Source organism: Argopecten irradians, chromosome 1, assembly GCF_041381155.1.
Source record: "Argopecten irradians isolate NY chromosome 1, Ai_NY, whole genome shotgun sequence".
NCBI classification, from domain to species: Eukaryota; Metazoa; Mollusca; class Bivalvia; order Pectinida; family Pectinidae; genus Argopecten; species Argopecten irradians.
Window position 1 is genome coordinate 31,297,245 of NC_091134.1, and position 26,301 is coordinate 31,323,545.

General features: G+C 36.0%; 1 protein-coding gene across 1 annotated transcript; it reads right to left on the reverse strand.

Annotated features, from left to right (window-relative positions):
• Positions 1 to 1,194: 1,194 nt before the first annotated feature.
• LOC138322297 (uncharacterized) lies at positions 1,195 to 25,191 on the reverse strand. The gene is made up of 18 exons (XM_069266363.1): positions 25,079 to 25,191; positions 19,613 to 20,032; positions 18,770 to 18,838; positions 17,005 to 17,079; positions 8,551 to 8,668; positions 7,864 to 7,979; positions 6,884 to 7,097; positions 6,085 to 6,163; positions 5,619 to 5,794; positions 4,993 to 5,071; positions 4,559 to 4,699; positions 4,148 to 4,244; positions 3,099 to 3,303; positions 2,561 to 2,675; positions 2,267 to 2,414; positions 1,957 to 2,101; positions 1,380 to 1,519; positions 1,195 to 1,234 (listed from the first exon to the last, which is right to left on the reverse strand). The coding sequence occupies exons 2-18, from the start codon at positions 19,981 to 19,983 to the stop codon at positions 1,195 to 1,197; spliced, it is 2,328 nt and encodes a 775-aa protein (XP_069122464.1). The 5' UTR covers positions 19,984 to 20,032; positions 25,079 to 25,191.
• Positions 25,192 to 26,301: the final 1,110 nt, after the last annotated feature.

Sequence of the window (26,301 nt, forward strand, 5' to 3'; positions counted from 1 at the left end):
ATTTGTACAATTTCAAATCCCAACCCTATAAGGATGCTACCATTGCATTATGAGTGCTCTCCCATGCTTAGTTGCAGAGAAAAAGTCATTTATATGGTAACAGCCAAATTGATCCCTTTTGACCCCACCTTTCAGCCCCCAGGGGGGTCAGCCCCATCATTTGTACAATTTTGAATCAACACCCTATAAGGATGCTACCATTACATTATGATTGCTCTACCATGCTTAGTTGCAGAGAAGAAGTCGTTTATATGGAAATAGACAAATTGACCCCTTTTGTCCCTGCCCCTCAGGCCCCCGGGCGGTCAGCCCCATCATTTGTACAATTTTGAATCCCACCCTATAAGGATGCTACCATTGCATTATGGGTGCTATCCCATGCTTAGTTTCAGAGAAAGAAGTCGTTTATATGGAAATAGCCAAATTGACCCCTTTTTGACTTTGCCCCTCAGGCCCCTTGGGGGTCAGCCCCATCATTTGTACAACTTCAGTCAGTAGCCCATAAGGATGCTACCAGTCAAATTTTGTTGAAAATCCGACCAGCGGTTATAGAGAAGAAGTCGATTGTTGACGGATGGACAGACGGCGGACGCCACGGTATGGCATAAGCTCACCTTAGTCCTTCGGACCAGGTGAACTAATAAATAATAAGTTGCTTTGAGTCTTCTTTGTCTGACAACATATATTGGGAACTTCTTACCTTCTATAGACACAAGATCTTATCTACTGTAGACAAAGGATCTTGAGAGTTTCTTATCTTCTCTAGAGACAGGATCTTGAGAGTTGCTTACCTTCTATAGACACAAGATCTTGAGAGTTTTTACCTTCTGCAGACACAAGATCCTAAGGACCTTCTGCAGACACAAAATCTTGAGTGTTTCTTACCCTCTGCAGACACAAGATCTTGAGTGTTTCTTACCCTCTGTAGAGACAGGATCTTGAGAGTTTCATATCTTCTGTAATAACAGGATCTTGAGAGTTGCTTACCTTATATAGACACAAGATCTTGAGAGTTTCTTACCTTCTGTAGAGACAAGATCTTGAGACACACACTGACTGTAAGATTCGCCGCCAGAAAAAGTTTCCAGGCAGGGACCATAAGGATTGGTGTTTTTTTTATCTTTTGTGATGAGATCTGATATCAGGGAGACTTGGGACAGCACCACAATACCACACACCTGTAATGGGCAACACTTACTTAGGAGACTTGGGACAGCACACAAGTACCACACACCTGTAAATGGGACAACACACTTAAACACTGTGAAATCGTAGTTTTTGCAATACTGATGAAAAGGACACACAGAATTGATTGCATATTGATTGATTAATTCAGTTTAGATACCTGGTTATTATGATTTATTAAACTGTATACTCACAGTTTAATCATATGTGGTTCAAATGAATATCCAAGATTGCTGGCCTTGAAGAAACACAAGATAGCACATGTGATGAACAATGAGGTCACGACAAACATGGTGGCTCCCATTAGTGGTATGTCCTCATCCTCTTGGTAAAGCTGAGGACAGACGGAAATGCAGAGATTAAATTCTACATTGAAATAATGTCTAGCTACTGATTCCGTTCCTTTTAATAGGATATCTTTTCTCAATCTCTTCACTCCTTACCCCTTTAGTTTTAGTTTAACTTAATTAATAAGCAAACATTGCAACTAGTATTTCAATCTTTGAAGATATCCGTGTAAAATATCATTGAATGTCTTTTCTTTATCAAGAATTCATACTAAATATGATTAAAAAGCATAACATACCAAACTTTGGACAACATTGGTCTTTTGGACTCTCATGATCAGTAAGCCATTTTAATGAAAACCTCTTATGCAGATTACATTTAATATAATTCTTATAAAAGTTGAACTGTAGAAATTTCTACTACTACAGTTCTAAATCATGCAATCTTTTGTCAGAATTAAGTTCTTGAATGAGTTTGACATACCATAAACACAGCTCTCACTCCAGGACATATTCCTAGTACAACAGAACATACAGCTATCTGGTAAAAGTTACGTATGAAGTCTGTTGCTAGGACAACAGCGGTCAGCAGGATACTGACCATCTCCATCCACTGGAACACACAGTACCTGTCAACAACAGAAGTAAGCTAGCTTATTCACTAGAAATGCTCAATTTCCACATGTATTCAGAATGGGACAGTATGGAACAGATCTTGGTAGCATTACATGCCTTCTCATTTTATAGAAAAGACAAACATTAATTTACGAACGAATAAATTCCATGACACATACCCTGTAAGCTCAGCTCCAGGTTGTAGCATAAGTATAAATAGACCAATGATGATAGCCACAGTGCCCACGTGTCTGACCTGGGGATTACCGGACAGATGGAGAGAGCCGACGGCGATCACCAAAATACCACAGATGAGAAAACCAATACCTGTATGAAAAAACACAGAGCAAAGGGAGAAATAAAAGTAATGTATGGTAGAAAAATAGTCAATGAATTTCCTTCTCTTTTTTTTGTCATTTTACTCTCTGAGAGCTTATTGCTGAAATAATCTATGATATGAGGTATATATGTACCTGTAGCATCTGCACCACTTGCATTCTCCTCAAATATGTAGGAAGCCAGGATTAGTAGCAGGGGTTGGATATTAGCCAACACCGACAGAGACAACAGTCCCAAGTTGGTCAGGATCTGAAAAAACCAAAGGAAACCATAGCAACACCAGCAATTCAATTAGTTAAGAGAATCATACAGTATTAACCCAACTGCATTCCACTCTCTACTATTAATTACCATGTAGCTGATTATTTTCATTGGGATATTTTTCGTAGTTTTGCGAACTATCACCTTGGAAAAATTTTGATACATGTACATGAAATATAATGAATTACATTTTATTTATACGTTGCAAGTCAAATTGTGTAATTGTGACAAGCTAGTTTTTAGTTTTAGGTCCAAATCATGAAAATTAAGCTGCTATTATTGTTTTTGGAAAATAAATATGATACTGGTGAAATAACATATTTTTCAAAATGCTATTAATAAATACCAAAAACAAGTAAGACAAAAAGAAATTGGAAGTTCTCTTTACTAACTAACTATAAAAAGACTTACCTCTTTAATTGATGCGTCTGGTCGTAACTCATTTACAAAAACCCGCGTCACCATGAATACGAAGAAAAACAGTGTGACAAAGTTGAGAACCGTTATCTGTTGGTAGTGTACAAATACTGTCAGAAAGACAGCCAGGCCTTTGGTGATGTGTAATGACATACAGGCACAGGCAAGGTTCTGGGGGAGTCGGCGGGAAACTTGTAACCTGTGGACAAAGATCAAATTAAACAGACATTAGAAACTGGCAAGATTCTGGGGGAGTCAGCAGGAAACTTGTAACCTGACGATGAAGATCAAATTAAAAAGACATCAGAAATAGGCAAGGTTCTGGGGGAGTCCGCCGGAAACTTGCTACCTATGGAAAAAGACAACAAAAGATCAAATTAAACCGACATCAGAAACAGGCAAGGTTCTGGGGGAGTCGGCGGGAAACTTGTAACCTATGGACAAGACTACAAAAGATCAAATTAAACAGACATCAGAAACAGGCAAGGTTCTGGGTGAGTCGGCGGAAACTTGTTACCTGACAACAAAAGATCAAATTAAAAGACATCAGAAACAGGCAAGGTTCTGGGGGAGTTGGCGGGAAACTTGCTAACCTATGGACAAGACAACAAAAGATCAAATTAAACCGACACAGAAACAGGCAAGGTTCTCTGGGGAGTCGGCGGGAAACTTGTAACCTATGGACAAGACAACAAAAGATCAAATTAAACAGACATCAGAAACAGGCAAGGTTCTGGGGGAGTCGGCGGGAAACTTGTTACCTATGGATAACACAAACAAAGATCTAATGAAACAGATAAATGGAAAGTGGTAAGGTTTCATTTTTTATTTACTGTATCTGTTATTGGACCTGTTCTTGGCAATTAATTTTCTTGAATTCATATTGTCTGCAACATAGGCAGAATTTAAAATCACTAACATTCAGTTCTGAAATTGAAATTTTGTCCTGTTTGGGGTATAATAATGAAGGTCTGGATTATCATTTTTATAATGTTGACAAACAACTGAAATTCAAACCCTATAGACAAAGAAAGAATAGTTACCTCTGTATGGTGTATGAAGCTGCCGCCATGGTAACAATAAATAACGGCCAACCATACAGCTTAGCACTGAAGAGGACCAGCTCGCACTTTATAAATACTGTAACAGATATCAAAATAAGGACAATGAAAACCAAAATTTACATTAGAGTATTTATTACATAAAGACTAAATTTCAACCTTGGACAAAATCCATTCAGTACATGTATATCATTATACTGAAATGTAAGCTCTATAAATGAAGCAGACAAAGAGAGGGGTAAGGAATTAACTTAAGAAGATATATTTCGGTCTTACAAATATTTCTTCATTCTTATCAAATAGTGTTCAATTATGTATCATGTATTTATTAGAAACCCAATCATATTATTCAAAGTTTTAGTGAATTTATAAATGATGTATTTTCTGAGTTACCAAAAGTCTGTAGGGTGAGGAGGATGCTGAAGATCTCCTGGCGGCCGTGGGTAGCTACGTAGGCCGTCGTCAGACATAGGAAGGAGTTTACCAGCAGCAGGATATATAAACTTGTTAGTGGAAGGCCAAATACAAAATTAAATGTGCATCGTGTTAAAGAAAAACATCTTTGATAGAGTAAAAACATGAAATAGGATTAAACAATGACTTGAGATATATTACTAATACTTTGTAAACCTGTACAGTAGTTATTGTATTCTACAACATCTTTACTTATACTAAGTCTAAAGTGTATCATTTTAATTTGTCAAACATTTTTCTTAAGACACTAAATAATTTGAATTTGAATTGACATTTTTTATAATTAACCCTCAGGTTTTCATAATGGTAAATTTAGGTTCATTGGTAAGTTTATCTTGCTCAAGGTCAAGGATATGTGAGTTTCCATGGTAACTTGGCCGGCCACACCAGGGAAAATATCAGTACGAGTGCAAAACATACAGATGCTGCTACCTGTAAAAGAAAGAGGAACGGCAAGGGTTGTTATAGAAATACAGCAGTTTATAGGCTACAATTATTAAATATTTTTCATCAAGGAAAACTTCATTAATTCCATCTTTTTTGTCATGTTAGCTTCAAAAGAATGATAATATAATTTATTTTGATTTAAGAATTGTTGTTAAACTGTAATTAGCCTTTTATCATCTTTTTAACAACTGGGCTCTGCACTCTGTTCCTATTTTGATTTCATTTCACATATTTCTTGCAGTTTATATAGGGATGAAGTTATGATATTCATCAGCTCAAAATTATTCAAAATGATTTGGACAACAATAAACTCAACAGTATTGTTTGGTTGTATATGGATTAAAATCCTATCAACAGCCAATGTCAATCAAGACTAATATCTGTTGTTTATTTGTAAAAGTGAGACTATATCCCATTTATCACAGCTATCTGATGCATACTGAAGGCGCCATACAGCACACTCCAGCAGAATTAGTCATCACTTTCAGGTAAATATGATCTTTCTATATAAGTTAACCTGAGTATGTCTTACCTTATATTTTTTGTTGCTAAGGAGTGCACCAAACGATGAATATAATGCAATGGCAGCTGGTAGCCACGGCAGAAAGTGTGAAGATATTCCAAGATTAAGGAGGGCTGGATAACATAGGATGGTTGCTATGGCACCGCTGATCCACCGAACTTTTATAACATGGTTATAATTCATACCTAGGAATAGTAAGTACAAACTCATGTCAATGTCAAAGGTCAGTGGAACAATCAAGAGGTTCTATAATGTAACAATCGTCAATAAAGATGAGTTTGTTACCAAGGGACACAATTAACTGGGTTGTAAATACGAACCACTAAACTAAAATACAATGCATGTTACTGACCTGGGAAATAAAAACAATTGTTAATTTATCAATGTTTATATTATATCAAAGTTCAAAATTAGGTTAAATGGAAGAACGAGAGGAAGTGGGAGGGGGGAGGGTACGTAAAGAGAGATCACTCACCTATAGATTCAATAACAGAACGAATACTCATTAATGTTGTTAAGAACATGGAAACGGCTAACAGGAACACCACATCTACCTGTAAATACAAAACAGGTATAGGTCTGTCAGGTAAAAGTGAATCCATAAAGCAGTTAACAATTGGCATATTCCATAGAGAACTAGTACATGTAGTCAAATATAATTTTACATGTATATTTTGCTCAGCATGTTATTAATAGTTAAGGTCATTGAAAAGTGTATATAGTTTGAAAGTCTGCAGTATCTTTGTGTTTGTCTCATTGTGATAGCAGTGTCTCCCTTAAACAACATCTACACTGAAATACATTACAATATTGTACTTTCTGGCATCATCCCATTGGAGGCTAAATGTCAACAGATTCAAAACAGTTTCTTATTAAAGCATTACAAAATTTGTACACTACCAATATTTAAAGTGTATTAGATACACGGACAATGGGAGGGACCTTTCTAAACCTGCTCAGACTGAACTTTCATTGAATTAAACTCTTTACTAAGATGAATCCCTAGCACACCTGAAGGGTACTTAGACGGAAAAATACGGACCCATTGATCCACAAGCTGAGATGTAAGAGTGTTTTGCTCTAGTCTTTTTTAATACAAAAGTGATATGAAATCTTTTTGTGTGATATTAAAGCTAACAACAAAATTCAATCTAGATCTCCAATCTCTGACATTTGGAACTATTTGGAAAAAAACCCATAAAAATCTTGCAGCAAATCGACATAGCACCTTAAAGAATGTATATTTATTAACCATGTATAAATCCAAGTCTTACCATAAACCAGATATGGAGTACACCGCTAGTGTTGAGTTGATATAAGCCGATCACTATCTGAACAACGGTAGGTAATACACAATATACTGTAGCTATAGCAGCAAGCATCAAATGGTCGACAATATTCTTAATAGGTTCATCTTCCTTTACGTCGGGTGGCTGGAGTTTAAATGATGAACTGGTTGGTGTCATGAAGAGTTGTAAAAAAATGAACCTGTAAAGATAAATAAGAGGTAGTGATAATTGTTCTCAAAATCTTTTTTAAGACACATCTCCACTAAAAATGCACATATTTTTTACTTTTCATTTGAACATTGATAAAACCAATGTTAAGGAAATGCTGGAATGAGATAGAGCAGAGACACCAAAATTACTTTGATATACATTAGAGTAGTTTATTTGTTTAGAGTAACAAATAGTTTCAGATATAATTTGGTAATAAGGTTGTCTTTTTAGTTTTTACTGATTGATAAATTGACTTTTGTGACAAATTTTCAAATCTAGATTAAAACAAATTGTGGCTCAACTGTTCTATCTAGGAATCATAAAATTGTTTCACTTTTTTGGGAGTGAGACAGCAGAATCTTACTCAGAGGTTGAGTAATAGCCCTTCCTCCACAGATAACTAATTCTTTTACCCTGCCATATACATCAATGATGTTAACGATGAAATAATTTGAATAAATTTTAACATCATACCGACATATTATGTTGATTTAGAAATTTTATACCAAGAAGCAACATTAGTCCTACTTTTCGGTGATTGTGATGTCATATTTTTATGTGATTTTTGTGAAATCACAATCATTGGAAGATTGGACTAATCGACAGTTAAAGGTACTTCACCCATGTCATTTTGGTACCTCGAAACCCTGTATTGTATTATTGTTTTGATATCATGGTATCATCAATGTAACGCCTGTTGCTATGACATCACAACATCCACACTAGAAGTGCCAGGATAAGAGATCTATACTTACCCAATAGCTGTCAGTACAAAGGGTGTGAACTTGAGGGGAATAACAGTGGCCACTGCCCAGGTCAGAAGGCAGGCTGATAGGCCAGGATAGGCTGAGAATAGGAGCTTTTCTGTCACCTGGAAAGAAACATTACCATATCTGTTAAATGTGAACGTGGCATACCAGCAGCCATCTTTGGTTCTCACACTCATTGGAACCATTTCCATCAACACTAGCGACCCTGAATATCCCTAAAACAGGAATTTTCATTGAACTGAGATAATTTAAAAATTTTTGACCCCTCTAGGGGCTGGCACTGTGACCATTTGGAATTTCCAGATCTTCAAATCTATAACCACGATATATTCAGTGTCACCGAAAACTTTTGTATACCAATTTTATTTTAAATTTTGACGCTTTTAGGTATCACGACAGCCATCTTGGATTTCTTTGGAAAATTTCAAATCCCTACAGTACTTCTACATTCTCTCAGCTAATATCATATGCAATTTCAAAATAAATGGTAAAAAAAGATTGATTATTTTTTTAAGAAATCTTTGAAAACCAATTAGTGATTACTATAGGGTCTGATGCAGGGCCCTTGATAATACATATGATGAATATGTGACATGGTTTACAGATACAACTGTATCAGAGCTATTGAACACCTCTATATCAGGGAAATGTTTATAAAGAAATGGTACCTACCACACACATTTCAGCCTCCTGCTTGCGGAATATCGTGAACTGGATAATCATCCAGGCCCCAGTCAGTAGCACAAAGGCATTTATTAGGGCCATTAGTAACATGGTCACAATAGAAACCCTGGTTAAACAAAAAATATTATAAACATTATTGTCTGCTCATGTGTAGCTGCATTTTTAGTTAAAATTATATAAATATGAAGAGACACAGATTTTCTATCTTTACATCTTTTTGGAAATCTTAATTGATTTCGTAAACATGAGGTCTAAGGACCTAAACAGTCATCTGAATCCTTAGCACCATTGAAAATGAAGAATAAATATGTTTTTCAAGACATACAGCATCATCTATCAGACATACAGCACCACCAGACATACAACACCACAAACATACAGCATCACCATACAAACAGCACCACCAGACATATAGCACCACTGACATACAGCAACACCAAACAAACAGCACCATCAGACGCACAGCACCACCAGACATATAGCACCACCAGACATACAACATCACAGACATACAGCATCACCATACAAACAGCACCACCAGACATATAGCACCACCAGACATACAACACCACAGACATACAGCACCACCATACAAACGCCACCACCAGACATATAGCACCAACAGACATGCAACATCACAGATGTACAGCACCACCATACAAACAGCACCACCAGACATATAGCACCACCAGACATATGGAACCACCAGACATATAACACCACCAGACATAAAGCATCCCCAGACATACAGCACCACCAAACAATAAAGCACCATAAGACGTACAGCACCATAATACATACAGCACCACTAGACATACAGCACCACCAAACATACAGCACTACCAGACAAACAGCACCACCAGACATACAAGCACCACCAAACATACAGCACTACCAGACAAACAGCACCACCAGACATATAGCACCACAAGACATACAACACAACCAGACATACATCACCACGAGTCATATGGCACAACCAGACATATAGCACCATCAGACATATGGCACCACTAGACGTATAGCACCACCACACATACAACACCACCACACATGACAGCACACCACCAAACATACAGCACTACCAGACATATAGCACTACCAGACATATATTACCATCAGACAAATGGCACCACTAGACATAAAGCACAACCAGACATACAGCACCACCAGACGTACAGGGCTGCGGAAAAATTTTGAAATGTACTCGTCCGTCGGACAAGTGCTTCATCACAATCTACTCGTCCGAATGACATTTTTACTTGTCCGCAATATTTGTCAGATAAATAAGTAGATGTGACTGTATATATTAGCCTACAGCGGTTTTAGATATATCCATTTGATTGTTAGAACTGTATTGATGCCGATTCGGGATAACATGACTAACAGACAGTTTTACAAGAAGACCGACAAAACATTTAATTCCCAAACAATTTTGTATGCAAGTGTTATAAATCAAAGTACTGAAAGTACTAAATGGCTCGGTCTTGATGATAGGAGAAATATATTTTTAAGGTCAATACTACTGTAGTTTTTGTACAATAAGAAATATATTTGGGCTGGTGTTCCTTCCAGTTTGGACTTTTGAGGATTCCTTGGACACCAAGGTGTAAAATAAGAGACACATACTAAAAATCTTGGAAGCCTATTCTAATATTTCCTATGATGTTATATGTCAAATGATTTTATAACACATTCAGCATTTTCCTTGTTAATTTGATGTTAATGAAAATATCCATTCTTAATGACTATTGTCATCAAGTTCCTGGGACCACAGTATCAGTTAACAAGTATCGTTTGCAGCAGAGAAAGACAAGAGGCGTACTTTTCTATGACAAAATGTCTTAAATATAGAATATGTCTGTCCTCTAGAAGACTTATCAATATCACCACGTGATTTTTGAATAAATTGGTCAATTGGTCTACTTTTAGCAAGTTTTGTAACTATTCTTTTGTAAAACAGCAAGTTGATTGATATACATTGTATCCGAACTTCAATTCAAACCGGATAACTTGTTAGCTCACCATAGACCATGAAATTGTTTGTACACTTTCTTAACTTCAGGATTGTTTTACAAAATTACAATTGAATTTTTCTACAACATTTTTTTATTTTCAAATCCCCATACCTCTGATGAGTATACTAAAACTGTCATTACAAGTGAATCAAATATTTTCAGTTTAAGATGAACAGGAAGAGATACATTCCTTTATTTCTTATAAATAGCAAACACCGATTTAATTGTTTGTTCAGCAGGTTTTTTCCCTTTCTTTAAAAACACTACCATTAACTTTATGTTCTGTACCTAGATATGTAAACAATTCTTATAAATCTAATTCTGTATTCCATAACATCAACTGTGTGTTGTGGTACCGATTTACGTCTTGAGAATATCACAATTTTTATCTTTCTGATATTAAGTTCTAATTTCCATGTTATGCAATATTGTTAAAATTCAGGTAACATTTGTTGTAGACCATCAAATATTTCTGATATCATAACAGTGTTATTGGCAAATAATATGATAAAAAGTTTGGGATACATTTCAATATCATATACCGTAAAAACTTGTATAATTTGCGCAGGTACTTTTTAGGGCTGAAAATGCTGAAAAAATCTTCTATCAGTATATTTTGCGCATCAAAAAATGGGGAAATACAATGTCCAGGGAGTCCCAAAACCGATGTATGAAGGTGACAATTTCAATGCAAAATATTCCCCATAAATGCTTGACAACTTGCACAAAAAGTGTTGTATTTAGAAGAAATAACATATGAAAACTGCATTGTGTTTGTTTTCTTTAATTGGCCACCGTAACCTGAAACTGAAATATCTAGCAGATGTCCAAAACATCGGCTGTCTGGTCCGCCGTACTCCGTGCACATGTCGATGTTTTGAGATATTACACATGAATAGTAATCAGGAATATTTGAAAAGAGTAGAATATATTTACATTGGCACAATAAGTAATTAGTGTGTTTGAGATCATTAACAATCAACAGTAATCAGCTAGCGGATACGTAGTTTAGCTTGCAACAATCACAGTGTGCATAATTTGTCGAGATTTGTAAGACAAAATATTCTTTTCCACCAGGTAAGATTCTAAGTCATAAAGGTAGATTGAAAATAGGAAGGGAGATAAAATAACCAGATAAATATTTGTAGCGGGATCAGACTGGGTTGACTATCGGTGATCAGGTAGCTCAGTCCGAAGAGCTATATTTTCTTCTCTCCTGTTACAGAATTGGCACCCAACTAAATAACCAACGGTTGTGGTGTTTGAAAGGGTCTCGTATGTATTCAAAAAAGGAGGGAGGAGTGTAGCGGGACTGGACTGGGTCGATTATCGATGACAAGGTAGAGCACGGTAGAGCACTTAGCTAGTGTTCGGAGAGTCCCGGGATTGAATCCCGGTCTTGCCGCTACATTTTCTCCTCTCCTGTTACATATGGTACCATACTGTGCATGTAGATATTCAAGGTAAATCAACAATGTTCGCTGATCTTGCAGAATTGCCTTACAGTGTTATAATGAATGCAGTAAATGTATGTCTCATTGGTGTGATTGATTTAAAGGCAGTTCATGTGGTGACCGAAAAAAAAGTAAAATTAATACATTGATAGCCAAGGCGGGGAAAACATAAGATGACCTGTGTTATACAAATTAATGTTTAATTGATTTTCATTAAATTGTCTCGAAGGTGATGATTAGTGTGTTATGAACGATAAGCTTAAAATGTTTTTGACAAAAAAATATACCAGCTAATGTCATATTGTGCTTTAAATTTAAATTATCTTTTATTTATTCATTTCATTTCATTTCAAGCATGTACATGTCATAGAATATAAACAAATGTCAGGTATATGCTTAAATCATATTACAGTTAAACTCACAATAAGGAATTTGAAGATGATGATAGTAGTTTTTTCGGATTGATAATTATTAAAATATTAAGCTTCCACAGTGGAAAATTACTTCTTTTTGTTCACACAATTCTTCTCCTAGACTGTTTCCAGTTGAAATGAAACATGCATGCTGACATTCTGTAAAACATAAGGAAACAATAAATGTGTTAACAGAGTAATTACTGAAAAGGCTACTATCATATAATTAAACATTTTAATCATAAATACCAATACCAGCATAGAGGAAATATTATTGAAGTTTAATTCCCGCTGTTCTTCAGTCCTCCTGTTCTTAACTGTAAGAGTTTTGTCCTTCATAAATTGTTTGTAATATAGCAGTTGTTATATAATGTGCACAAAGAAGTATAAATATACACACGTATGCATGGGTACAGTGGTAAATTAATAAGTTATACAGAAAATGATGGTGCTGATCATGAAAAGCGTAAAGTCTATTTTGTTGAGTGAAAAGTTAAAAAAACTAACATTGTTCACACCCTAAGATGTAATCGCACTAAAAACAGTGATCATGTGGGCTTTTGTGCGATTTTATTTCTAAGACTGTGCCAGGTGGTAGAGATTAGTTCCGTTCGAGTGATCACACAATGCAAGTGAGAGTCGGGAATATGTTTATGTAAGTTTTGATTGCTAATCTCTGATGCTTGTTGGTAAAATATAACTCAGGATAATTGCTAAACAATTAACAATTAATTTCTCTACATTTGTTACAGATTGAAACAGCTTTTTAAGTGCCGTTTTACGGAAGAATTATGAAAAAGAAATCGGCATTTTCGTCGATCTAATAGTCCAAAAAATATCACTTCGAGTTATATGAACATTCCATATATGATTTATGTCATTCGGCCAAAAATTTACTTCGTATTACCTAGTTTAATGAATATGCTGTATGTATATGATCAAAACGTCAAGCTCCTGTGGTGAAAATAACTGAAATGTTTTAAAAGTATGGTTAGTGGTAATCTCTGAACGTACTTTAGTATATGGATATAATCTGATATTTATACATGTGCTTATAAAATTATCGATAATTATGGATGTGGTAAATATTCATACCTTATTAACTGCCGTTAGTTTTAAGATTACGCCATCCTTGGACATTTACAAAATGTTCACCGTCTGTCACGTACTATTTTATCAGTAGACCAAATTTGTCCAAAATTTTGTTAGAGTTGTCTTTCTTCCATTGTAGTTCCGGATGAACGCCATGTGCCATAACACAGCCGTGATAAATGCATTTCCATTTCGCCATGAAATGTATTTGCTCCGAGACAAATTTGATTATAATTACAAAATGCATTAAGGTATCAATTTTGATGTTCGAGGTGAAATATTGATTTCATTTTTTTCCATTGCGGGATAACTGTCACTAATAGGGAGTAAACGACTGGGGGGAACCAGCTTCGAAGCGAAGCATTTTTGGGACGAAACGTCTTCATTCATTGTAAACACCATTTTGGGAACGAAAAGTCTAGATACTTTGTAAATAATTCAGGTGAAAATTTTCAAACAGAAGATCTTTTGGATAGTGTATATAGTAAGGATATAAAAGCCGTAATATACTATTCCTATTTCAACGTTACAGATACGCTTATATCAGTAACTTTCATATTCAAAATTTGCTATTTAAAATTCCCGGTAAAATCAAAGTTGTTGAATACACTGCCGCTAGGAGCGCTAGTATCTGCGAGCAATTTCTAAGCCAATCATATTGAGGAAATTGACTGTAAGAGAATTTTGCAACCAGGATCACAATGGCGAGGTGATCCTCGCCAAAAAGATATCTTTTTAAAGGGTCGATATTTTAACTTACTTTCCAATGTAGTAGGTATATATTATTTTTAACTCCATTAGCTTGCTGGTAAGATTTTTTTGAGGCGAATGTCGCTAAAAACTGAAGCAAATTTCGCTGTGACATCTTGTTTTTCGATACACCTCTAGACTCTTGATTATGATATCAATAGACCTCGGATTTATTCATGTTACAATGCTTTACATGCGCATGCGCATTGAAAACGAAAGTCGGGAATTCCTAGAATGATGCAGAAAACGAAAGCTTATCATTTCTTCGTCGTATTTTTAAGGAACCGTTACGAATGTCAGACCCTATATAAATTTACCGAGAAACGATATAATTAATAACGTGTAGGTCATATAGTCATTGTCAGAATTTTTCACTCGTCCGACGGACAAGCGTGATGTCAACATTCACTCGTCCGATGGCCAAATCCACTCGTCTAGACGAGCGGATGAGTACTTTTCCCCAGCCCTGACGTACATCACCAACATACATACAGTACCACCAGACATACAGCAACACCAGACATACAGCACCACCTTACATACAGCACCACCAGACACAAGACAACACCAGGCATACAGCACCACCAGACATATGGCACCACCAGACATACAGTAACACCAGAAATACAGCACCATCAGACATACAGCACTACCAGGCATACAGCACCACCAGACATATACATCCCATTCAGACATATTCTGTCTTTGCATATTACAAAGGTTAGCTCCCTTGAGGGTAGGTATCAACATAAAGCGCCACCAGACATAACGCACCACCAGACATACAGCACCACCAGATGTACATCACCACCAGATATACAGCATCACCAGACATATGGCACCACCAGACACATGGCACCACCAGACATATAGCATCACCAGACACAAGGCATCACCTGACATATAGCACCACCAGACATACAGCAACACCAGACATTTGGTACCACCAGACATATAGCACCACAAAACATACAACACCACCAGACATTTGGTACCACCAGACATATGGCATCACCAGACACAAGGCATCACCTGACATATAGCACCACCAGACATACAGCACCACCAAACATACAGCACCACCAGACACAAGGCAACACCAGGCATACAGCACCAACAGACATCGCACCACCAGACATACAGTAACACCAGACATACAGCACCATCAGACATACAGCACTACCAGGCATACAGCACCACCAGACATACAGCACTACCAGGCATACAGCACCAACAGACATCGCACCACCAGACATACAGTAACACCAGACATACAGCACTACCAGGCATACAGCACCATCAGACATATACATCCCATTCAGACATATTCCCTTAGGTTAGCTTCTTTGCGGGTAGGTATCAATTGTTACATTATTATTTTGTGAACGCAATTCACGTCAATTTCTCCGAAACGTATGACGTTACTCTCTCAAACACATGAAGTTACAATCAATACCTACACCCAAGTGCAGATAACTCTGTATAATATGTTAATTAAGAATAGCATCACCCGACATACAGCACCACCAGACATACAGCACCACCAGACATACAGCACCATTAGACATACAGCACCATTAGACATACAGCACCATCAGACATAGCACCAACAAACGTACAGCACCACCAGACGTACATCACAACCAGACGTACAGCACCACCAGACATATAGCACCACCAGATATACAGCACCACAAAACACACAGCACCATCAGACATACAGCACAATCAGATATAGCACCACAAGACATACAGCACAACCGGACATATAGCACCATCGGCCATACAGCACAATCAGACATAGTGCCACAACCCACATATAGCACCACAAGACACATAGCACCACCAGCCAAAACATACAGCACCAAAAGACATATAGCACCACCAGACATATGGTACCACTAGACATATAGCACCACCACACTTACAGCACCATCAGACATATGGCATCACCAGACATACAGCACCACCAGACATATGGCACCACCAGACATGGCATCACCAGATACAAGGCATCACCTGACATATAGCACCACCAGACATACAGCACCACCAAACATACAGCACCACAAGACACAAGGCAACACCAGTCATACAGCACCACCAAACATATGGCACCACCAGACATATAGCACCACCAGATGTACAGCAACACCAGACATACAGCACCACCAAACATAAAGCACCACAAGACACAAGGCAACACCAGTCATACAGCACCACCAGACATATGGCACCACCAGACATACAGTAACACCAGACATACAGCACCACCAGACATACAGCACCATCAGACATAGCACCACAAGACATACAGCACAACCAGACATATGGCACCACCAAACATACGGCACCACCAGACATATATCACCACCAGACATACAGCACCATCAGACATACAGCACCATCAGACATCATAGCACCACAAGACATACAGCACAACCAGACATATGGCACCACCAAACATATGGCACCACCAAATATATGGCACCACCAGACATATAGCACCACCAGATGTACAGCAAAACCAGACATACAGCACCACCAAACATAAAGCACCACAAGACACAAGGCAACACCAGTCATACAGCACCACCAGACATATGGCACCACCAGACATACAGTAACACCAGACATACAGCACCATCAGACATATAGCACCACTAGACATATGGTGCCACCAGACATATAGCACCACTTGCACCACCTACTTACCATAACAGAGGAGTGAAGGAGTACAACACTAAGATATGACAAGGTATAAACAGCACCAGGAATATCACAACCGTTCTGTAACAGAAAAAAAACACCATAGAAATATCACAGCCGTTCTGTAACAGAAAAAAACACCATAAAAATATCACAGCCGTTCTGTAACAGAAAAAAAACACCATAGAAATATCACAGCCGTTCTGTAACAGAAAAAAAAAAACACCATAGAAATATCACAACCGTTCTGTAACAGAAAAAAAAACACCATAGAAATATCACAATCGTTCTGTAACAGAAAAAAAACACCGTAGAAATATCACAATCGTTCTGTAACAGAAAAAAAACACCATAGAAATATCACAGCCGTTCTGTAACAGAAAAAAAAACACCATAGAAGTATCACAGCCGTTCCTTTAACAGAAAAAAAAACACCATAGAAATATCACAGCCGTTCTGTAACAGAAAAAAAAACACCATAGAAATATCACAACCGTTCTGTAACAGAAAAAAAACACCATAGAAATATCACAATCGTTCTGTAACAGAAAAAAAACACCGTAGAAATATCACAATCGTTCTGTAACAGAAAAAAAACACCATAGAAATATCACAGCCGTTCTGTAACAGAGAAAAACACCATAGAAATATCACAACCGTTCTGTAACAGAAAAAAAAAACCACCATAGAAATATCACAGCCGTTCTGTAACAGAAAAAAAAACACCATAGAAATATCACAACCGTTCTGTAACAGAAAAAAAACACCATAGAAATATCACAACCGTTCTGTAACAGAAAAAAAACACCATAGAAATATCACAACCGTTCTGTAACAGAAAAAAAACACCATAGAAATATCACAACCGTTCTGTAACAGAAAAAAAACACCATAGAAATATCACAACCGTTCTGTAACAGAAAAAAAACACCATAGAAATATCACAACCGTTCTGTAACAGAAAAAAAACACCATAGAAATATCACAATCATTCTGTAACAGAAAAAAAACACCATAGAAATATCACAACCATTCTGTAACAGAAAAAAAACACCATAGAAATATCACAATCGTTCTGTAACAGAAAAAAAACCACCATAGAAATATCACATCCGTTCTGTAACAGAAAAAAAACACCATAGAAATATCACAACCATTCTGTAACAGAAAAAAAACACCATAGAAATATCACAGCTGTTCTGTAACAGAAAAAAAACACCATAGAAATATCACAACCGTTCTGTAACAGAAAAAAAACACCATAGAAATATCACAATCGTTCTGTAACAGAAAAAAACCACCATAGAAATATCACAGCCGTTCTGTAACAGAAAAAATACACCATAGAAATATCACAGCCGTTCTGTAACAGAAAAAATACACCATAGAAATATCAGCAATTATCAAATGCATATCAAGTGACTGGCAGGTCAATGTCAACACTGACCATCAGAAACCAAGCTTTTGATAAAAAATTCTTTTACAACATTATCTCCTCTCATCTTTTAGTTGTCCATGTTGAAAAGACAAATCTTCATGATAATTTCAGTAATCTAGAGACTGATGGCAATTCTATTCAATATCACAGAATTTAACACTTGTTTCACTGATGTGTGTTCAGGCAGACTTATGAAACGCTAAGTTGGAAGTCTAAAACTTATCATTTATAGTAATGTGCTTACATATTTAACACATCAACACAAAGATTCAATGACATAATAAAAGATATGTAAATTTTTAAGGTTTCACAATATTAATGTATGATAAATACCTTTGATTTTGTCCTCCATGGTCTATGGATAGCAGTAAAGCCAGGCCAAAGCTTGCAATAACTAACAGCCTACAAAACAACATATTACACTTTGTAATAATAATAGCTTGACAGCAAAAACTTTTTAATATTTTCTTCACGTAATCCACAGCAAAATCAAAATATTGTGTACATAACAATTTGACAGACCCATAATAATTAAATTAGAGATTTTTTTTTTCTGTTGTAATTATGAAATGATGATTGCACATGCACCAAAGATTTATAAATGTACCATGCTGAGATGATTGCAGCTGGTAATTTAAAGGTACCAAAATAAGAATGCAGACAGTAAAATAAAAAAGGTAATATGCATAAATTTCTAACAGACATTATTGGTAATCTAATTGTATATTTCAGAGAATGGCCTCTTTTGACTTTTTAAAATAACATGTAATTAAAGTAAAAAGTTTGGTGGTGGCAATAACAAGACATTCCTATCGATGCAACCAAGAAAATGATTTAATTTCCATAACATTTTTTTTTATTAATAGACATTTGTAACTCAAAAAAACCTTTTAGGTAACATATATGATTTTGACTGTGATCATATTTTCAATATTAATCCTACCATATTCGACTCAATAAGCATCCATGTCCCTATAAGCCCTACTCACCAATTTTGGGGCCTTGATTTCAATTGCCCAGGCATAAATAAAGACCAAAACTACACAAAACTGTGAAGATTTGCAATAATATTGTCTCATCAGCATACTTTCATTATGATTTTTTCAAATTTTTAAACGCCCTGGGCGCTTATTGGGTTAAATATGGTATATTTATCCTCAATCAAAGAAAACTTACATTTCCCCACAAACAGCGAGCAATATCAGCAGACAAGGTATAGCAGCGACACACACTTTTCTATTGTAACGGAAATGTCCTGGATCATAAAATACTCTGTGCTTATGAGGAACCTCCTCATTATCTTCAGCATCTGCAGCATAATCATCATCATTGATGTCATCATCTTCTAGACTGATGTCATAATTATCCTGGTAGCCGGACCTCTGATGGATGTCAGCATCATATCTTGCTGAGCTATTCGGATGGTACTCATCAATGTTATTGGAGCTATAATCCTGCGTACCACCTCGGTCTGAGCTGTAGTACATTGAGTCACCACCCAACTCAGCTTCGTAGTCGATGTTATCGTCTCTAAATTCTGGATCCATTGTGTTGAGTCTGGTGTTGATGTACCAACCATAAGATGAAATTTGTTACCTGATAATTAAAAAAAAATCAAATTATAACACAAAATTTTTCTGTCAGTTTTAGCATCTGTAGGTGTTATTAATAAACTGTTTTAACTTACCAGTCTTTCCTATTAACAAAAGTGAATCAATGTGATATTTGGTACAAATCAAATCCTAACTAAAGCTATTAGTCACACTGTATATTATTAACAAATATAATGTGATTCATTTTGGAGTTACCTCCCATTGAACAACCAAAAACTTCCAATCCTCTAAGTGTTTGGTTTTATTTCCCCTTTCATCTCATTAGCAGTGGAATGTAAATGTGTAATTTACAATATTTTAAATTATACTCTGAAATACTCTTTATGTTTGCAATCCTGGTGTAATAAACTTCATAAATACAAAAATATTTGATTCTGGTAAAGATGATAGTTAATCAATTTATCTGGGGCAAGTTATGACCAGCCAGGAATCCCAAGTATTAAATATTATAAATCAAGACATTCAAAGAAAATAATTGATCGAACCAAATTGAAAGAGAGGTAATTTACAATGCTTACCTATAGCTGTACCCACAGTAAAAAACAGATTTATATACATTTATTTGTATATACAGATATGCTTGTAAATATGTGTAGAATGTTAAAGAAAATAATATTACAAAATGCATTTCAAAGTGGCAAGTTTGATGAAGACTCTCTTCGCTACATATATATATTTAACAGATATTTAAAAATATTTGAACTTGTTGGGATACAGTATTACTATTTCTGGAAAGTACCCAGCCCCGCACGTGTAGCAGGATTGGACTGGGTCAATCATCGGTGAATGGTGACCAGGTAGCTTAGCAGTAGAGCATTCAGTTATAGTTTTAAAAGGTCCTGGTAAGGCTGCTACAGTTGGTAGTAGACTAAAGGTTACACCCTTGTGCACACGGAGTGCACGAGGTTTAGACTACAGGTAGACACGGAGTGCACGAGGTTTAGACTACAGGTAGACACGGAGTGCACTACGTTTAGACTACAGGTAGACACGGAGTGCACAAGATTTAGACTACAGGTAGACACGGAGTGCACAAGATTTAGACTACAGGTAGACACGGAGTGCACTACGTGTGAACACGGTGTCCACTACAGGTGGACATGGTGTCCAGGTACATTCAGACTTAGACAGACAAGGTGATGTGTTATAGTTAGGGATCGGGGAAGAATACGTTCTTCAATTTAAAATAATACTTAGTTATAATTTTTTAGTGTTTCTTTTTTTAAATTACAACATCTACAATTTAATGTACAGTATATATAACTATATAATACGATATTTTTTCAGTATACATGAATAAAAACCTTTTCACTGCAAAAGTAATAAAGATTAATTTGTATTCATTAAGTATATGTCTATTTAATGTTATATCAGTAGTTTCCATTTCATATCTTAAATTTTCTATATTACGTTTTCAAAAGTCAATGTTTTATGGGTAAATTGCATTAAATTTTACATGAAATAGTAAATATAAGTCAAAAACAACTTTGAATTGCGGCAAAAACTAGAACGAATATTCGTACCCGGCCTACTAAGACGACACCATTTTCTGTCTAAAAGTCTTTTGAGCTACAATCTTGCAGCTACGGCAAAAACCAGTCCTATTGTGCTTTTGAGACACTTGTTCTTTTATAATTTAAGCTATTAGTAATACAATCATATACCGGGTAATACATAGCTTTTAAATAAAAAGATTTGGTCCCTATCAATCGGTTTTCTAGCGACACCCTTGTAGATCGTCTTTCATAAAATATACACTTTTATAATATTTTTCTTTGCTATATCAAGTTCTAAAAGTATTGTACGTAAAAATAGCTTAAGTACATATTCTTTATTATTAAAAACTGAACGTCTTTAAAAGATCATGCAGAATAAATCCACTTCAAACTTTATGACGTAGCTACATGTATAGTCTACCTACAAGTACCCAATTCAGTTTGTTTTGATTCTTAATTACCGGTAAACACAATATGTTTATGATCCCAACCCCGCAAGTTATCTTGACCGTATATTGCGTCATGGTCCAATAATTATAACTTGTCAAACATACAGGTAAGCCACAGTATCCAGCTATACAGGTACCTCAAGGTGACCATCGATAGATGGCCAGAGGGCAGAATCGTTGTCTTCTGTGTTTGCACGGCTTTATGAGAATGGAGGCAGTATCTTTATATAATATGTGATTTTAGAATTGTTTCAATGGAAGTTTGTTAAGACAAACAAATACACTTTACCTTTTAAAAATCATATAGGTTTGTGAGTTTGAAACACAAAAGTACCATTCTTATTAGATACATGTACATGTTTGTTGTAGAGCCTGGGTAAACATGTACACCATTTCCCGGGGGAGGGGGGGGGGTTAGATTGGGATGAGGTAAAAACTAGCTGGCAAAACATATAGTAAGTGATGCTGAATACACCTCAATTATTGTCATGACAGACAGCCTTGAAGTGGAGCTGACGGGAGCTGTACAATGCGTAAATCAAGCATGTCTGTCACAACCTTGAATTTACCAATAATACATGTATATATTATAATCAAAATTAATTTAGATTATGTACTTATTCAACATTGTAATATGGTATTTTATATACATAGTCATGATAATCAGGTTTCTGATGATATATGTAAAAAGCCAGTGTAAAAAAATTAAATTAATGAAAAGATATTGGATGAAATATGATTTTCCAATAATTTTGAAATAAATGTTTTAGTTAATTATACACTTGGTATTTTGATTATTTTTTATTTTAATATATAAAGCTTCATTATCAAATAAATTAAAATGCACTACCAGTTAAAATACATATCCCTATTGACTACCATTGTTGTATAACTATTCGTATTTGTGTGATGAGTACATGTACAATGTATATGTAGAGAGGCTGCCGCCTAAGTACAGCATGCTATAAATGGACCTCCTGGGGTTGGGATAAGGTACTTCATGTATACAGGTGTTGTTAGTCTGTGATACACTTGACTGAACATATTGAAGGGTGCCCAAAGAAGGCCCCAAGCCCCTGGCCCCACTCTGACCAATGTTAGGTAATTTAGATTATCATATCCGTGTGCACGTGGTTGATGGAACAGTATGAAGTCCAAGTGACCATGGCAACTGCAGTCCTAGCCTAGGGGTCTACCTTTCGAGCAGGCATATTTGTACAATATACTATGTATACATGTATGGATCACACATTGTAAAGAAGGTCAGAATAGGATATTGTCAAATTATCAGAGTTTCTAGAATTAAAATAATTGTGACAAATTCAGAATCTAATCAACAACTATGAATCTACAGTTTAAATGGGTAGAAGTTGGATTTATTTTGATTGTCTGTTTAATTTATTATCAGGCATGTGACCTACATTTTTCCGATCGGTACTTTGAACAGTGTTGATACTAAATTTTTGCTTTCTATAAGCCAGTGCTTACAGGTTCCTCAATCGGTTGACACAATAAAATGTAATTTCTAATGCCGATTTTTAACGTCTATGGACGAATGCCGATTTTTAACGTCTATGGACGATTTCACATATTTTCAATGCTTTGCAACGCGCCAGGTTCTATGTAGCAAATGTATACGTATTATACATTTGACAGGATTAAAACTATTTCGCGCACCTTGCCGTTTAGAAAAACTATATTCAATGCATACATAGTTAAACATCTTATGAAGAATTTAATTTGTTTATGTTTATCATGATGTCCTTGCTTTAATTATGCCCATCAATATATCCTTTTTAATCAAAATATTTTGCCGATCAAAATATCTCTTGGGCGACGATTTGCTAACACTGAAAATCTTACTCCCTGCAAGGTTCATCAATTTATGCGTTCGAAAAAGAATTTCATCTTTAAACTACATATCACTAGCTAAGAAAAATAGTTTTTACTGGGAAAATGCGGACTTGAACTATCCATTGATGAGACATAACCAGTACGTGGTTTACCGTGGTTTACCGTACGAAGTTAATTTGCTTTTATAACTTCTAATAAACGTCCTTATTTATAAATGAAATTGTATGATAATATATATTGATACATTTTACTTTATATGTATCTATTCAAATAAACATTACAGTACGAATGATTTCCAGTAATTAACGGCAATTTTATGTTGCAATAAATATTATGTTTCTGATCGCAATAAATATTTCTATCTGTCAAAGTCCATATAGACTGCAGAATAAATACATATTTTCTCATATCTCTGTGGCACATCATCTAGTCTGTCTGTGGTCTTGATGTAGTGGACATTTTTACCTGGACACGATGTCCACCTGTAGTGGACACCGTGTTCACACGTAGTGCACTCCGTGTCTACCTGTAGTCTAAATCTTGTGCACTCCGTGTCTACCTGTAGTCTAAACCTCGTGCACTCCGTGTCTACCTGTAGTCTAAACCTCGTGCACTCCGTGTCTACCTGTAGTCTAAACCTCGTGCACTCCGTGTCCACTCGTAGTTCACACCGTGTGCACAATGTGTAACCTTTAGTCTACTACCAACTGTACATTTCCTCTTCTCCTGTTGCAAAATTGGTGCCCAACTAAATACATGATTGTGGTAAAAGGGTCTTGTATATACGTCTTTGAGGGCAAAGACTTTGAAAAAGGAGGAAGGAGTGTAGCAGGATTGGACTGGTCGATCATCAGTAATCAGGTTGATCAGCAGTAGAACATGCGGCTAATGTGCAGAGGTCACAGGTTAGAACCTGGTTTGTGGCTACTACATTTTCTCCTCTGCTGTTACACATGTGTATTTACTTAATTCAAAGGACAAATATCAAATCAATATTAGGAACGATAATGAAAGCAAGCGTATACTATAATTAATTATACTGTTGTCGTAAACATTGAAAGACATGGATACATAGGCTAGTGGCCCTGAAATCATGTCCTTTTTACAATGGATACACACTAACAGATATATAAACATTGCAATTATCTATATTCCCATGTTAGAATGTGGCATTAAGATGTTTTATCATTGAAACGTGATATTAGTCATATGTAGTGACATTATGCTTACGTCATTTTGTCTCTGTAAGCTCACAATACTCCATTATTTGTAGAGTCCAAGATTCGGGTGGTCTGGGAAACCTGCCATGTTGGGGAAACCCCTCTAAATGACGTCACTTCGCACGTGCGAAAAAGGAAATCCGCGCATGTTTTGGTGACGTCATGATGGAAGGTGTACAAGATGGCGGCTGTCGGGTGCATGGAAAATAGTGGGGATAATAACAGTGAAGAAAGACGGGACAACTGTGTCTCTGATCTACGTGAAATGTGCAAGAAAAATGGGTTGAATCATAAATTTAATTATGAAGAAAAAACAGGTGATTGTATGAATGCAAAGGAGATTATTTTGGAGAAACTAACAAGGATCAATGGTACTAACAAACACAATTCATTCACGAAACCATCGATTCCAACACTTCGGTCGCGTGGGGATAGAGTGTCCGGGGGGCAGGACTTGCCCCGACGGACGAGGAGGTTGTCCAAGCAGGATCAGACTGAGCCACGAGTCACGTAAGTTGTACAAAAGCTTGTTATACGTGCAACCCCTCCTCGAGTTGCATGGCTTCCCTGGACAAAGGGGCTTCATTGGGGCACCTCCACGGGGTAACCAATTTGCCGAAGTTAATTTTGTTTATTTGTTGCTTCGCAACAGCATCGTATAACTGTTAAATAAAAGAAAAGGGCAATTATGGTTTACACTGATTTTGACCATTTTGTTTTTTGGTGTTGTAGCGACTTTTATTAGTTTCAATTGATTTAACAAGTCCCTTTAGTTACCAGGTTTTTCTAATGTCACCGTGACCAGCTGTAAAATGTGATTTATCAAGTATTGCAGTCTCTCTGACAATTGTATAAAGTCCTGTAATTCTTAAAATGATCGTTTTAAGTTAGTTACAATAACATTTAACTAAATATTTAATTGCTTATTCAGTATAGACAACAGACAATTTTTGTTTTTTTTTATTCAGATTATAAAACATAAGTTCTATTCATATCATCTTATTATTTTATCAAACATATGTTTCAATCTTCAAATTTTCATTTATTATTTGATTAAAATGATACATTATTTTAATTGAAAATTATGCTGATAGATTAATTAATTTTCACATCATTTTTATATGTAATGATTTAATAATGAATATTTTTCATGCCAATCATATTTCAAAATAACTGTAACTGCTGAAGGTTGTGCATTTGTAACTTGAATGGAATTATCAACACAAGAATTTG